Source organism: Oryzias melastigma, linkage group LG1 (genome assembly GCF_002922805.2).
Source record: "Oryzias melastigma strain HK-1 linkage group LG1, ASM292280v2, whole genome shotgun sequence".
In the NCBI taxonomy this organism is placed as follows: domain Eukaryota; kingdom Metazoa; phylum Chordata; class Actinopteri; order Beloniformes; family Adrianichthyidae; genus Oryzias; species Oryzias melastigma.
In genome coordinates, this window is record NC_050512.1 from 9337728 (window position 1) to 9355394 (window position 17667).

At 37.2% G+C, this 17667-nt stretch overlaps 1 protein-coding gene across 1 annotated transcript; it reads right to left on the bottom strand.

Annotated features, from left to right (window-relative positions):
- Window positions 1–425: 425 nt before the first annotated feature.
- Window positions 426–16720, bottom strand: LOC112137120 (cytohesin-4). The gene is made up of 13 exons (XM_024259274.2): window positions 16416–16720; window positions 12213–12295; window positions 12022–12086; window positions 11822–11888; window positions 10806–10924; window positions 9965–10045; window positions 5282–5394; window positions 4894–5042; window positions 4173–4284; window positions 3866–3942; window positions 3559–3630; window positions 3292–3446; window positions 426–2240 (listed from the first exon to the last, which is right to left on the bottom strand). Exons 1-13 carry the CDS (start codon window positions 16417–16419, stop codon window positions 2159–2161), a joined length of 1179 nt encoding a protein of 392 aa, XP_024115042.1. The 5' UTR covers window positions 16420–16720; the 3' UTR covers window positions 426–2158.
- Between the last annotated feature and the right edge of the window lie 947 nt (window positions 16721–17667).

Consider the following 17667-nt stretch of genomic DNA (forward strand, 5'->3'; position numbering starts at 1 on the left):
ACTTTATTTCTAGCTTGTTTAATTTTGACAGAATATATTATTATGGAGCGCAAAATATTTAAAAATGCTATTTAAGTTTTAAATTCTTAGACAATATTTCTGCTTGTTTTTATTCATATTAATGGTAAAAAAAGTTAAGTTTTAACTATTTATTTTTTTTAAGTGTTCAGTAAATGTTTGCCCTGTTGGCTCCTCAACCTGCAGTGTGTTTTGGAGAATAAGACTCCATATATTTTCAGCTATAGGTGTTATTCTGTAGTTCATCATCTACACATCATTGCACACAGTGGCCACTATATGCTGCTGTATGTCTGCAGTTTTCATAGAGGAAGCACGGGTCTGACTGGAACCAAGGGTGAGGGTGGGGGCAGGTTGTGGTGCAACGCTGAAACAGGAAGTCAGAGATGAAGCAGGGGGAGCAGTAGTGACAATAATACACGTCCTTTTTTTTCTGATACACAACAACAAGCATTTTTTTCTAGATTAATGCATTGTCACTAACATCACAAGAGGCGCCTCAGTTTAGTTTAAAGTGATTTGACTCTGACACCAGATCATGTAAGTTTCCACTTTCAGGATGTCATTTATATGCAACACAATGAAAAAAAAAAAAGTAATGTAACTTCTGCTTTAACTTAATTTGGCTGCAAACATCTAAAACGGAAAGGGCTAGAAGAAGATGTCAGCGTTGGTTTGGCCAAACAGAAGTAACCATGGAGTGACTAATTGGAGCGAAATTTCTCGACTTCACCTCACGCAAGAATTGCATGCAAGTGAAGAAGAAAAGAGCATACACAGAAGCCGTGCATTTGAGGAAGTGAAGCACGGTCGGATGAATTCAGAGTGCATTTGCCTGAAAGCACAGCTGCCAAACTTGATACCAGAGTCTTTAAAAAAAAAACATTTACTTCTCTTTATACAAACAGACATCCATTATTTGTAACATTATTACATACTAACAAAGTAGGGGTGTAACAATTCATTTTAGCGATTCGATTCATAGAATTTGTAGTTGACGATACGATTCATAGTTGATATTGATTTATTTTGAACAATCCAATTCACTGACCTAAAATTGATCTTTTAGCCAAAAATTCAACCAGTGGGACTCAGAGATAAATACCTGGTACTGAACATTGCCGGTGAAGTTTTCCAGATTCCTTTTATTTTCTCGCAAGATAATAAAGTGTAAATTAAATAAGTAAACGAGTTAAAAAGAAGTACAGACAAATCCATTCACATTGTAGTTTTATAAAGTTCAGCCCACTGTTGTTTTTCCACAAAGTATAATACAAATGGAACATTATTTTGAAACAACTTTATGTGTCGATTAAATTCAAAACTTGCCTCAGAAAGATCAATCTGGTTGAATTGTAGAAATATAAATCGATTCATTGATTAATCGTTACACCCCTATAACATAGTAGTCATACCTGTAACAGTTTAAATGAGAATGTACATTTAATCAGGTTTAAACATTGGATAAAATATATAGGTCACGCTTATTGCACTAGGCTTTCAAAGTAGACTACATTAGAAAACAAGACTGATATATTTACATTAATGCAAATACTTTTTTAAATTTTACAACACTTTTAAATTGTTTATAGTTTAATTTGTACATTTGACTCAAATCTTAGTAAGACACAACAAAAAGTTGGTTCTTTTTTTGAGCGTCGAAGACTGTGACATACCAAGACTTTTTTTTTTTTTTTTTTTGTCTACATGGAACTGCTGAGACACCAAATGGTCCTATTCGGACTTGTTAGTCACTCAAACAACTTCTTTAAATCTAAGAAATAAGAAAGTGTAGTAAATGCACAGCCATTCTAAAAATGCAGAAATTTCATTCCTCAAAGAAGAATGAAAATAGTGGAAAACCCTGAGAAATCCTGTCCCGCTAATACAAAGTCGTTGAGTTTTGTACCTTTGACACAGTTTTTCTTTGACTCAGACTAAAGGAAAAGCTGAAGGAGAACCAACCCCCTCCCCCATCCATCCGTTTTGATCTTCAACATGCAACAGCAGGTTCCTGTTAGGTCTTATGTGCCCACTCCAAAACGTAAAGTGTTTCCAAATAGGTCAAAGAGGGACAGATGCCAACATTCTCACGACGCTGCAGTCAAATAGTAACATAGAAGGTGGAGCGCTGCCCCCATCAGTCTTGTGGAGACTGGTTTATCACTTTCTTCTTCCGGACTGAGACCAAGTCATAGAAGGGATCCTTGGTGATACTTGCCCTGTTGATGTAAAGATGACTCATTAGGTGTGAAAAAATAAGAAATAAAGAAAAGCTACTGCGAAGCTACTAAAATAAAATAAAAAATGCTGCAATGTAATGCTGCAAATGAAATGTTGAGATTGTTGGTTTGACTCAGAATTATAATGTGTCAAATTTAAAGAGTCAAAAACCAAAGAAAAATGTAATGCTACATTCACACCAAGCACTTGATGCGCATTTGTGAACATGCATTTAGCACATAGTGTTCACACTGGACAAGCAAGGAGGGCTTCTTCTTTTTCTTTTTTACAATTTACTAGCACATGATCACCACAGTTGGAAAAAGCTAAGTGCAAAGTGTTGAAGTAGTGCAAATATTGCCAATCTTGCTCAGGTTATTTCTTTTTCCACAGCTCTGCTTTGATATGTGGCAGACTTGGTGTCATATAATTCCGGTCTGGCACAAACTGCAATTATTTCCCCTTCCATGATCAATTTTTAGACCGTTGGCCCTTTCGTGAATTACAGGGGACGTTATCCATTCGTCACTACCAAATCTGAGTCCCCGATCGGTCAAAGTTTGGCCAGGTTTAAATTTTTAGTGCTTTCAATGATCTCAGGTTTTGCATGGAGGACCTGGAGAAACTCTTCCAGCCCACACTGGACCGTGAAATAATGAAAAATGTGGTTTTTAAAGGTTATTTTAGTCTCAAATAAATTGATATCCTTCTTATTCCACCTTATCCCTTTCAAAGTTGCCACAGTGAAACGGCACTCACTGTTTCACATTAGTGATTTTACGCCAGATGCACGTCCTGACACACCCCTGTATTTGAAGGGCACAGGGTCCCAGTTAGGCATCAGGGTCTTGCCTAAGGGCCCAATCTGAATGGGGATCAGTGGACACCCCGGAGAATTGAACCCAGGGCTTCTGCATACCAGCCCTATACTTATCCCACTGAGCCATCCTGCCACTTCAAATACAATTTTCAAATAGATTTATTAATGTCTAAGACAAAGTTCACCTATTAAATATGCGTAAATCTATTTAAATAACAAAGTTGCCTCACCTGATAGCCTCAATCCAAGAGTCTCTTTCTTCAGCGCTGGAGGCACAGATGGTGTATGACTGATGTTTTCCTTCCACTACTCTGCCATCCGTCTCTGTTTTACAAGCTTTGATCTTCTGCCCCCGACTGTTGGGGTTGTAGAGCTCTAGACAGTACTGGAGGTTGTCAGACAAACGGAAAAAAAACGTCATCATTCGCTGACACCCAACTTTTGCATTTATTTTATCACAACTAAGCATTCTTGATAATCTGATGACTGTGTCTTACTGGTTTGCGACTGTATGGCAATTCACGCACACAAAGATTTTCCAGAGGGATGATGCCTCTGGGCTCTTTGTCCTGTGACGGGAAAAAAAAAGAAATAGCTTTAGCCTGTTTTTGTTTCTATATGACAATGTGTTATGTCTTTTCAAGTTTACACTCAGTATTGAACCTTTGTGAAGGTATAAATATTGGAAAACTGTCATTTCCAGTATCTGTTTAAATCATGGTGTGCTTTAGAGAAACATTAGCAGAATCAAATATAACATTTTCTGTCAGTTAAAGCTCAGGTGTGTATAATAGAAAGCCTTACAGTGGTAAACTCAAAGTAATACAGGCAGTTGTCAGTCAGAATGAACCATCGCCTCTTCCATGTCTTGACCCGACCTCCTAAAACACAGATGCAGCAAATTGTGGTTTGGTTTGAGTCAGCTGTTTCCTAAATCTGACCATTTCCCAACAAAAGCAACTGCTATGGTTATTTTAAAGAAACACACATTTTAGCAACCTTTCACTTCTGTATCATTTTAGATACACATTCATTAGAAATTCATTACAGAGCAGTGATGGATTGTTAGCCAACCTGAACAGTTTTAGAAGGTTTAATAAACGAATTGTACCTAGTTTGAGGAGCCAGCCTTCTCTGTCGGGATTGAAAAAGGTGTGAGTCAGATCATTCCCGTCGTCCTCTGGTATTTTGAACGGTTCATCACGTATGCTTGCATAAAGTTTCTGCAAGAAAGGAACATCAAACAGTCTCTGTTACGCTTGTGATACATTTACACCACCTTCAGAGGCGTGCATTTAAGTGATCACTTTTAAAGAAGACAATGTAAACATGCGTAGGATTTATATGTAAACAAATAAAACATGGATTAAGGCATCTCTAATCCTATTTCAGGATTTCACTTATTGCAATAAACGAAGGAACACTGTACTGAATAACTGGATCACTTTTACCAGTGAAACTCCAGAGATATGATTGGGTTCTTGTTTTTTTAAATAGAAAAATATCAATCTAAAAATGTTTTCCTTTAAGCGTGTTTCTTTTTGACATTTGAATATCCATCATGACTCATCAGGATTTCAACATATGGCTGCAGTCCTCAGCACATTTAAGATCCAGTTCTTAGTTCCAATCAGAGTTGAAAGGGTCTGTAGCTAAATCATCAGAACAATTACTTTGCCAACCCTGAGAAAATATGGTGCATCCCAACTAGAATAAATGGACAGACCGACTGTCCAGAATGTAAACTGCCTTTAGGCAAGAACCATTGGGATTGACTGTAGGGTTTAAACTAGCTTTGGTTTGGAAGAGTGTAACCCCCTGGAGGTTCTTACTGAAAGCAAATCATCAGGAAGATCCTCTCCATTGTTGATGCCCCTGTTCATGGATATGAAACGCTCCAGAGTGGTTTTGTCCTTCACGTTGGGGTTGTGGAGGCTGGTGTTCAACATGATGATTGCAAATGACAAGATGTAGCACGTATCTAGGGTCAAAGAGTATAATTTACACAAGAGAAATAAACACAAGTAGCTTCATAAAATAGTTACATAACACATAATTTTGTGGATCAAGCAATAAAAAAAAGAATAAAAGTAGCAACAAAAAAGGAAAAAAAAAATATTCTAAGGTTATGTCATCATTCCAAAATATCCACTCTTGCTTAAGCATGTAGACATTTTAGTTCTTGCAGTCCAGTGAGGAAATAGATTTAGTAAAGCTAACCGGTTGACTGAAAGACGTCAGTGTTGCATTCGCAGTAGCGTGTGGCAAAGGCTTCCATCATTCGGTCAATCTTCTGAGCTTCACCGGGCAGACGAAAACTCCACAGGAACTGCCTATCACACATGAAAGAACAGGGAGAGGATCAGTTTTGTCAAGTTTATGACTTACTCGCCCTGCAATTTTTTTTTTTTTGCATCTTTAACATGTTCTTCTACTGTTTATTATCTTCAAACAGTTGTTATTGTCTGACCCTTCTGCTTCCTTATGACTTACTTCTGCAACAAAATGTGTACATTTATTTCTGTTCTTAATGCCTTAGGTGGTTGACCTATATGGGTGCTGTGGGTTTTGATCTGACTGGGTCCATAGAGGGTTGTAGACAGGAGTGGCCGCATCAATTCCCTTGAGGCATTTGTGACCACCTCAAGGGACGCCATGAAAATAGAACGTACCATTGTCATTTTTGCGGTAACTGTATCATGAAGTATTTGTAAGATTGATTTTAGTCACACACACTTATGACCTGTGGGGAATTCTGTCGTACAGTTCCCCATGCAACACTAGATGGTAGGAGGGAGCGCGCACTGACTCCTTACAGATCGTGCACACGGGATGTGCAAGTGATGAATGCTTGTAAGATGCGCACAAAGTCTACACTCTGACAAATTTCCCTATTTCCAACAGCAAAGCTGCAAGCAAGGACGCACAAGGAACACTCACCTGTCAACTGAACAGCACTAACTGGCTCTTGGCACAGTGCGCAGTGCATCTCACCTACTGTGATGAACGCACATTCTTGAATGCGCTTTCAATGGCGTTGACACTGGACTGTCACTTCCTGATACTAGCGTATGTACAGTACCTACAACTGGAAGAGGCTTGAAGCGAAATGTCAAAGCGGTCCAAATCTCGTGAATCTTGCTCCAGGCTTTTTCTTTCCCAGCTCCCTTCTGATATATGAAAGACTTTCCGGCTGGACACATCAATTATTAATTTCTCCGTCATGATGAATTTCATACAGTTGTCCCTTCTGTGAATTGAAAGGGACGTCACGTATACGCCACAATTTGAGTCCCTGATTGGTCGAAGTTTGACCTGGTCTATCTTTCAACGTATGCTTAATGGCCACACTTTTTATATGTAGATAGACTTTTCAATGAGCGTGGTCGCTTGAACGCACATTGCTAAGGCCATTGAATGTAGCATTAAGCCTACTTTACCCTTACCCTTTGCTCTTTAAGTGTTTACTATTAAAATGTGTGGGAACATTTTTATTCTACTGCCTCACTTATTTCCTTTGGGCCAACTGCATGTTCCGTACATATTTGCCCATTTTTTGCCCCCGCACAGCCCATATTCACCCATAAGGGCAGTTGTGAATAAGGGCAGTTGTGACCATAGACAATATAGAAAGAGAACTGGACTGAGTATCCCCTCCTTTCCAAATAGGAAGTACCTGCTGGTTCCAGAAAGCCAAAATCACATAGACTTCTCTTAAAAAATAAACAACTATTCAGTCATTCTGTGTAGCGGATGGGTAGCTCAGTGGGCTAGGTGAAGGGCTGGCACTCAGGAGCCCTGGGTTCGATTCCAGGGCTGTCCACTGATCCCCACCCAGATTGGGTCCTTAGGCAAGACCCTTGACGCTGCTGCCTAACTGGGTCCCTGTGCCCCTCAAATACAGGGTTGTGTCAGGAAGGGCATCCGGCGTAAAAACTCTGCCAAATCACTGCTGCGAAACAGTGGGTGGTGTTACGCTGTGGCGACCCCGAAAGGGATAAGCTGAAAGTGAACTACTACATTCAGTCATTCTGTAACTATTCTTGCTCTGGTGTTTCTTATTAACATGAACATAATTTTATGACATTTTTTTTATTTTTTTTTATCGCTAGTTATTCAACTTATAAACTGGCCAATCACATGCCTTCATAAGACCACCTCGAACTTCCGAAGCGATTGATTCACAGACTCTCCTGAGCCTGCTTTCCAACAAACTCCTGATTATCAAGAGTGGTTGTGGTCTGATGACTCAGACCGACTTTGACCAATCACTGCTTACCAACGTTAACTGGTTCCAAAATGGGGAAGTCAGTACCGCGGAAAAATGGCAGCTGAATTTACTTCATTTCGTTGGAACCCGCGGTAAGACATTTTCTATGTTTCTCATTGCTGCAGTTAATAACATTAATCCTCCTCCAACAGGTGTTCAAGTGTTTTTTTTCATCCCTTTCCTGTCCTCTTAGACCACATCTGGTACCAGCAGATGGCTTCTCTTATTGACTGTGGTTCTGTCCGAATGTTTTTTCTTATCTCTTTCATTTATAAAGGATAGTTGCCATTGTCACCCTTAGCTTCCTGAGCATGGGATTACAAAATAAACGTTCAGCGTTAAGGAATTGTAGTTACTAAAACTTAGTTTGACGTTTTTTTTTGTGTGTGTGTTGTATCTTTTGACAACCATGGTTGTAAAGTCTTTATAAATAAGCTTGATTAAACAAAAGTAAAACCACTACAAGTCCTTACAATAGCCTTTTGGTCTTTTACCCCAAGAATTATTGTGTCTGATGGTAAAGAGACTTTTTGTGTCATGTCTGATATGAATCTAAAAAAACCCTGGTATCCGACAAGGTAGTTTCCCCACAGTGACTGGGGGAAAAAAAGCTTCTGTGAAACTGGTTAAAATATTTTTGAGAATCAAAAGAATTGATCGTTTTTTTGCACTGCAGTTTCTATCATTACGAGACAAGTTCAAATCATAAAAACAAACTTTTTTCAATGTTATTGAAAGTTATTTCAGTCATGAAACCAAGAGGGAAGAAGTGACAGCAGCGATTTAAACTTTCTCAGCACGACATTTTACTTCCGTGACTTTGCAGTTGTCTTTATCAAGAGCGAACTAAGAAAACTGAGACCGTACTGTTTTTAACTATCATTTTTCACTTTTAGTACGTCTGTAATCATATCTATAGAAACAGCATTAATAGTGCTCACCGCTTCAATCAAAAGGAAGGTTACATGCAGGTTGGTAAAAAAGCTGCAAACTCCCATATTTGCACAAATTTGTCAAAGACGAGACAAACTCAATTAAATTACATTTTTTGGTGTATTAAGTTACACATGTATTCAATGGAATGGAAAGCATAGGTAACAGTTATAAACCATGAACAGATTATTTGTTGTGAAGTGAATCAAAATCAGGCCTAAAAATTAAATGAGTGGTTGCCACAATCTGACTTTCAAAGCATGGACCATCACTTTCACACTGTCAGAAATTGTTTTCAAAATACAAAATGTTATTTAGAAACGTAAAGAGAAACACTGTCTGGATATGTTTTTCCCCTCGTTATTAATATAATACACACAAAAAAATGACTGACCTAAATTTGATCTTAAATATGTGTCACCCATTAAGTAGTTAAAAAAATATTAATATATTGTGTTATTATAAAGCCAATCAAAAAGCCAGCAACACCAATTGATGTTTTACTAGCTGACTAATTTTTAGTCACAAAACTAAAAAAAGGAGTAGTTTAATTTGTATTTTTTTGAATTAATATATATATATATATATGACTCTAAAGTAGGACTTTCAAGCTCGAGTACTCTACCAGAGGACCCGAGCTTGTACGAGAAACCACCCACAGAGAATGAGAGGGGCGTTTTTATATCTATATTTAAGCTTTACATGTATTTAAATAAACCTGAAAAGCTGTAAGGTCCTTACTAGAAATAATTATACATTTTGTAAATGGGGTTTGAAGCCACTTGAGTTCATGGAGTGGGGAGTAGTCACTTAATTTACTGTTTGTTATGCCAAAAAAAGCATTGTTTCATTGCATCTCCGGTATGTATTAAGTCAGTGCCTAGATGTTGGAATATTTTAACTCCAAATTTAGAATTGAAAAAAGTCCCTCTCTTTATTCTCATTGGAACTTACCATGGTATGTGGTTTGAAATGTGACAGACACATACAGGTATCTGCTAAACAAGCTTCACAACCTGCTCTAACACCTAAAATACCATATGACCTAAATGTGTGCACATAAAAAATACCAATCTAAGGAATGATTTAAATCTTTAGATACGTTCACATACGCCCTTGTGTGTTTGAGCAACCACTTTCAATGAAAAGTCTATGTAAATTGACATATACCTGTGTTTTGAGCTTCTCCATTCAAAACTCTTGCGTTCACGCATCCCTGTACAAGCTTTTACAATGCACAAAATGTATGACCATTGAATGACCATTAAGGTTAAACCAGTTAAACTTTGACCAATCTGAGATTTCTTACTGATGTATGGTGGTGTCCCTTTTTATTGATGGAAGTCCCAACCATTTCAAATTGATCCTGGAGAATAAATAATTAATGGCGGTTTGTCTCCGACTGGAACTGCATGACACCAAGTCTGTCACATATCGGAATAGAGCTGTGCAAGAAAAAGTCTGGAGCAAGATTCTTGAGATTTGCACCACTTCAAGCCTCTTCCATCTGTAGGTGGTGGACATTTGATAGTATCAGGTAGCAACTGTCCAGTGTGAATGCCTAGTTTGAACTTAGCACAATTGCTCTCCATCAGCTCCTCGTAATTAAAAAGATGAATTTAAGTATTTATTATTGCTTTATAATTTATTGCTTTATTTTACAAAATGTTAAGTCATTCAGACAAGTAAAGGGGGCTAACCTGAGTGCCTGGACCAAGTTGAGATCTGAGAACTTGTGCAATTCCACAAACATCTTCAGCGTCTGGAGATGGAGCTCTTCCCTGTGTGATGTGAGAATGAACAACAACAAAGTTTCACCCTCTCAAGAAAAATAGTCTCTTCAGCCAGTCTCTTAGCAAATTTCCTTCTGTGTCAGCACGGTGGCAATATATAAGTTCATTTCCTCCCACTCCCTTTCAAGCAATCTATAAACTGATTCCTATAGTTATCCTCTGTCTGACATGTCTTTGTGCGGATGTAAACCTCTGTTGATTGTATGAGACATGCATTATTCTTGCCTTGATTGCTTGAAATGAACCATTTTAAATCAAATAAAAAAATGTGCACCCATTTAATATGAGGATGACAATAAAATAGTCATGTTTTTTTGTTTTTTTATTTAGGTGACATTTGATGTATTCTAAAAGTATTTTCAGTGTTTGTTTTTATCATTATTATGTTTTCTTGGGTCAAAATAAGAAAAAAAAAACCTGTGTTATTTTCTAGAACATAGTTTCTGCAGAGCGGCAGTAGTTCATAAATAATTTGCCGCTGAGTTGTGGGCGGGACTGTTGACATGGAGCAACCACATCCCCCTTCTTAGCTTTGTTGATTAGACCTCAGTTCAGGGAGCTTTTGGGCCCTCCAGTGGATTTTCTACGTCACAAATACAATCTTTTTCCAACCGTATTTTTTCGTCTGCTCCTGATTCACAGTGATTTGAATCTTAGTTTTCTTTATATGTGTTCTACATGTTACAAACACAAAGACCTCTCACTCCAAACCTTCCTATCTGGAGGTCAACCGTCTCTTGCGTCTCACCTCTCTCCAAGGAATTCTCCAATGGCTGTCTTGTTAAGCCCCTCCCCTTTGTAGAGAAACTCTGCAATGGATTGGGCGCTTCCATCCAGTAGCTTGTTCTCCACTAAGTAACTGATCCCCTGCACAAAAGATTGTTCACACCATGATTATTTCAGGTTACTGCACATGCATGTGAACAGGAACTGGTGACTCTGTTAAATGAATGCTTTCTTCTGGCTGCAAGCTGTCGCTTTCACAATGACCTCATACTCAACTGGTAATAGCATGCAGCTTGCAGCCTCTCAAAATCCCAATTCCTTTCAAATAATTTCTCTTCCTCTTTCTGCTCCAAAAGCAGTACCTACAAGTAAAGCCAGCCAAAGTGTTAAACAGCCTATAAATATTCTTGTGAGTTTCCCACAGGTTCTCCACCTTATCCATTTTCTGTCACCTCATCTGCATACATTTCCTCTTTCAAACTTTTAAAGCTGACAACACTAACCACTGAAACTTCACTGTGGACCGACTTAAGAGTGGGTTCACAGACTTACACTTTGAAAGGAAGTGACACGAGGAGGCTGTTCAAAGCTTTAAGACCCACTCTGAACATCTTTTTTATCTATTTTAAAAGTATTTCCAGTTTTTACTTATTGTTAAGCCATTTTAGCTCAAATTCAAAGAAGCCTGTGTGGTTTTCTAGGACCAAGTTTCTTCAAAACGACAGTAGCTCTTAAGAAAATGACCTCTGAATTGAACCTTTAGCAAGGAGAAACCCTGCCCCCCCTTTCCCTCTTTGTTGCTTCCTGGTATAGCTTACAGCTCCTTATAGAAATACTCAGAAATCTCATTTTGAGCTTAATTTTCTTCCTTTATCATTAAAAAAATGCCACAAGAACATGTTAAAAACCACCAAAACAGGATTTTTGGAGTGGCTCTTTAAGCACAAAAACTGTAAAACCTTTAAGAATAAAAAAGTCACGTTTGCCTTGATATGAAGCTTCATGAGACTTCATGGGGCTTTGTGTGTCTCGGCTTACCTTTTTAGGGTCCATGTTGAATTTTTTCTTTCCATTTGAGAACTGTTTGTTTCTCTCCAGATCTTTGCTGTAATTGTAGAAAGATAGACATTTTATGTCTTTTCTTCAAGGATTTTTGTAATCGGTAACAAACGATACTTTCAGATCAAAACCTTATTCTTCCCACATGAAAACGGTGATGTCATCAAAGAGAAACTCACTTTTCTTCTGCAGACTCAAAGCTGAGGATTTGTGCCATGACGTCATCTATCTCTGACTTTAGTTTCTGGACAAAGTGAAACAAAAAGGAGGTTTGTCATTATTTTCACTATTACTATTGTTATGAAGTCACAGTGGAAAAAAATGTAACTAAAACCCATTATGGAGTCTAACTGAAATGTGCAGACATTACCTGGATATCATCCAGAAGGTCCTTCTTATACATTTTGATGCTCTCAATCTCCATCCTCTCATCTGCTGTGAAATCTGAGGAAACTGTAGAGAGGGAATTAATCAGATGTGAGACCTGGAAGTTGTGGGTTTGAATCCACAGTGGGGTCATACCTTAACATTAAAAATGGCATCTTATTTTTTTTATTCTTGGGACACACTTTAAAGGGTTGGATTAGGATTTAACACAGCTAAATGGTTCCAGATTATCACTCCAACTGCAGCACACTACTCTCAAGTTTTACATAAAATCCAGAGATCGAATTTCACTTATTCAGGTGTGTAAAAATATATTTTTATTTGTTACACTTATAGATGAAGAGACAAAGAATTTATCATCCTAATATGTTGTTATTTCAGTTCAAAACCACACAGCGGCAGAGTTAGAGTATTTACATGGTGGCTCGAGAGGGGGGCAGAAGACTTTGCAAATAAGAACAGAAGAGTGGATGTTGTTACAAATGAAAGCATCAAAAACTGTTAATATTGATGAATTGTTATTACGTTTTTCAAAAATATGAATGTACTTTTACCATAGCAAGTAAACAGTGATTAGTTTACTGTTTAGCCAGGATACAAATGCCCCGGATGGGCCAGCATTCACAATACAAGGGTGAAACTAGAAATTTGAGGGGCTTAAGATTTCAGTTAAAAATATGACTATCATGGATATTTTTGCATTGCCCAAAGACCCGCGCCACTGAAAATGATCTTTTTTGTGTTTTTAAAATGTTCTTGTAGCATTTTTCTCATAGTTAAGGACTTAACATAAAATGATTTACAATGAAAACTGCGTTTCAGAGTATTTCTTCATTCGAACTGCGTTGGATCAGAAAACCAGATGCTTGAAAAATCTCAGATTAAGGAAGCAGCTACTGAAATGGACCTGCCAAAGTCTCCTCTCCCCCTGCACACACCTTGACGCTTCACGCTTAGGTGAGCGAGACATGATGAGCGTTCAAGACTTGTGCTTTAGTAAAATGCAATAATGGTTAAAAACTGTACGACTAGAATAATCTAATATTGCTTGTTATTATTTTTGCACCGCTGTTAGCTTGAGGCTATAAGCTTGAAGGTGAGCTGTCAGCGATGGGGAAGGGGGCGGGTTGCTCTGTGTCAACAGTCCTGCCCACAACCCAGACATATATTCCTAATTAGCTAATGCCGCTTTGCATTAGATATTAGAAAAGATCACTAGGAATGATTTTACAAAAGAAAAAAAATATGGTTGGACTGGGGCTTTAAGAATGTATTGATGATTGTAGAGTATTTGTCAATAATAATGATACCTAGACCAAGTCTGAATGGCCCATCTATCCCTCTGGCCCATCTATATTTCTCCCATTGTGAGGACATTTGAAACCATAGTGGTGTACAAAATTGTTTCTTTTTTCTTTATGGAGGATCCATAGTGACTTATGGTTGGCTTTTCCTACATCGGTAGTGATCCGCATCACATGAGTGGCTCCTATAGGAGAAATGCATTTCTTCACGGGGGGTGCTCTGAACCACAGAAGATTAAATGCAAGGACTGAGTTTTTTTTTTTTGTTTTTTTTAAGTTGTAAACTCAATGTTATGTTTTTTCCAATCGTTGGCAGCTATGTGCTAACATAGATGACCGGCAACTATTGATGATGTCAGTGAGCTATAGTAACGTACAAATTTGAAGACACTGGTTGTGTCTGAATTCCCTCCCTAAACCCAATTACTGAAAATCTCTCTATATATATGTCTGAATTAAAGGTAATTCAGACACGATGCTCACTACTTTTTTTTCGTTTTTCTAAACACCGGATATGATGTCTGCGATTTCACGAAGTGAAAATCGAATAAATACAAACATTTTACAATGTTTATTTATGACTCCACTGTGTTCTGATGATGAAAATGTGGATGGTTTATTCATTAATTACATTTAAACACGTTTTTTGTTCAAAATTGTTCGACGGCAATGCATTGTGGTATATATTCGCTAATCTAGTGAGCATCGATGCATGCTAGTTTTTCGCATAGAATTCTGGGAAATTTGGAGTGCACTCGATCTTGGAGTTAGTAGATTTGAACAGCACTAGAAAATGGCGAACACACTGTATAGTGATTAGGGGGGGAATTCGGACACAACCACAATTTTTTTTGAATTTCTCCGCCTGAAGGGATATATGTAGGGATAGGGAGAAGCCATAGGGGTGGGGAAGCAATTTGGATTCAGTTTAAAACTGACTCAAAAATTTTGGGGGGAAATCTTTCTGCTTCTACTCCACCCCCCATAGTTCCACCACTGAAATTAGAAATAGCTTTTTTAAAAGAACAGCCACAGCATGCTAAACTGAGACTTCTTTAGAAGACTGTCAAGACGACATATACCATTGCTTTCTCACGATCACTGGCTGTCACCTTAAAATAACACTAGTTATACTATTCATATATCAAATCAAATGAAACTTTATTTATAAAAATTGCACATCTTGAATCACTTTAGTTAAAAACAAAAACATACACAAGTATTACAATACTTAATACTACAAATAAAAATACATGGCTCCCTATGGACAAAAGCACTAAGAATATTACCTCCAAACAGACTTCTGAGAATTAAAAAAGACAAGAATCAATTCTGGCAACAGATACTCAAAACTTGGCGTCCAATAGAAAACACCTTATTTGTTTATCTTTTTCAACTGTTTGAATTTTCACAGCATCAGTATCTAAAGGAGATCACGTCCTTCATCCAGGTATTCTACTTTTGCCGTTCATTTTAAATGAATCCAGCCAGCAAGGCCACGTGGGCCCCATATGGTTTAAAAGTGGGTAGAAAATATTGGCTCTGATTGAGTTTGTCCAAAGTTTCTGTGGTGACCCCACATTGGCTCCACAGCCCCTGGGCGGTGGCGCTCGCTAGTACGCTATGCTGTCCATTTGATTGCTGGCTTGCCACTCAACCCACTTAAGCCAATGTGGGTAAACACAGGGGGGGTACCACGGAAACTGCGGACAAACCCATTTGGGGCCCACACTTTTTGCCCACTTTTCAACCATATAGGGCCCACTTTGCTTTGCTGGCTTGGAAGCAGCACCTAACATACAGGCTGTCCCTAAGTTTACCTTCATAACAAACCCCTTTAATGTCATTTTTTTGCAGCTGTTTGCCCCAATGATCTCTAAAAGCTGTTCACTTCCTTCGTTTCATTATGGTATTAAAATTGTAGTGGTTGATAAAAATAAAAAACACAACCCTTTATATATATATATATATATATATATATATATATATATATATATATATATATAATGAACATCCATGATACTCTTTAATATCATGCTCTTGAAAGTTTAGCACTTATATACTTTTTCAAAAATATGTTTGCTGTTAATGATCTCACCACAGCACTTCCACTTCCCCACCCTTCCTTTACCCATCTTGAGTAACGCAGCAAACCACTAGAAGTACTGACGTACATGTCACTAGGCATCAATTGAGAGGCAAAATTGTGGGGTTTTTTTTTACTTTTACCCAGGTTAACTGGAAAAACTTGATGTGGGAGAAAAGGTAGATTATTTTATGCTAAGAACCAGAGCCAACTTCTGTTTTTATATTTGTACCAGTGATGCAGAGTCCTGTGGGAGACTATGAATGTCTCTTCCCCATTTCGGATGTGAAAGGACACTTTGTCGGTGCATTGCTTCACTGGTGGATATACTGACAGTTCCAATCTGAGCTCTAGAAATTCTGCGTTAGTTGTTTTTCTGCCTCGCATGAAAGAATCAAAATCGCTTTCATGTCTTTTTGAACTACAGAAATTGGAACGTCAACAAGTTGAGCATCTTTAACCAGTTTGACACTTTTTAGAGTGCTTTTTCCTTTTGGCCTAAATATTTAGTCAGAAATGTTTAACTATTAAAGTTTAAAATATAAATTATTTCAATTTCCAAGTACAAGGAACAATGATCTTAATAAAGACTTTAAATCTTTGTGAAATATTAAGTCTCTATAAAGTGCTGTGAACAAAGGGTATTCTGGTTTACCAAAAGTATTCCTTGATAAATAAAAAAATGTAACAAATTGAAAATAATTAAGTCTTAAAATCATTCTATTTCATGCAAATTTTAGTACAAAATAATCTGTCAGTAAAAACTAAACAAAGGAGAAAAAAATACAGATCTTACCCATTTGTCATTCTGTTGTTAATCCCAAACCAACAAAGAATCAATAATACCAAAATTGGAAAAAAATAAAAATAAAATAACCCAAGTTTTCGACTGCTTCAGTCCACACAGCTGTGACAGCTGAATTAAGTCTACTTGAGACCCCACCTCTTCCTTTTTACAGCCTGACCACAAAACCAGAGAGGATGCAGCCTTTCAAAATAAAGTTCTCCTGCCGTTCAGAATTGCAATTTACACTTTATGTTCCCAAAATTTTTAGCCTCATAACTAACGAAGAAAAGAAAAAAGAAAATGATCAGGTAGATGTGTTAAAAAAATTTTTAAAATCTTTTAAAGTACCTCAAAAAAAGTTGTTTGCCCAAAAACATCAGAAGAGAAAGCTGAAATGATATGAACGCAAAAAGTATCTATTTCAAGATGATGATCCAAAAAAGTAAATCTTAAAACATATAACTCAACCTGTAAGTTGTTTTATATATTCAAAATAAAATCTATCTAAAAAGTTTACTGAAAAAACTGATCTTGCAACCAAATGGGTGCGATTACACAAAGAAAAGACTCCATTTCCTGTCTTTCTGTGCTGGTGTTTCGCAATGATTCATCCGTATTGCAATGAGGACGTGTACATTGATAAAAAAAAAGCTTTTTCAGCATCTTGACATGCAACAACATTCATGTTAATATGTCATAAAAAGAAGGGTCTTGTGTTTTTAACATTAAAAATGTCATTTATGCTGTTCAAAAAAAAGGGGGGAGGGTCAAGTTTAACCAACCAATGAGTCGAGAAACCTCAAAATTATCATTCCTTCTAATCGGTGCATGCACCGTGTTTTTTTCTGCTTTTAATTTACATTCTGTGCTCTGGTTAAGTTTAGAAGTTTCAAGTATACGGTCATGTGAAACACACACTTCTTAATAGTAAATAAAAACCTTCAGAGCCAGGATTTACGAACACAATATGACTTCCATGTACTAGATGGACCTGAATGTTTACAGATTTGAAAATACTTGTTTCTATACAACATTTTGTCACTGGAACTTTTCCACTTTGTGAAAATAAAAATAATATTATAATTCTCAATAATATTATAATTCTCAGGATTTATAACTATAGGCCTTTTTAGCATTGGATCAAAATCTGTTTTTTTTTTTTTTTTTTTTAGATCCAGTTTAACCCATATATCATGAAAAAGTAAAATAAAAGCAAAAAAATAAAACAGATTTATTGACTTTTCAGGTCAAGAGTTTGTCC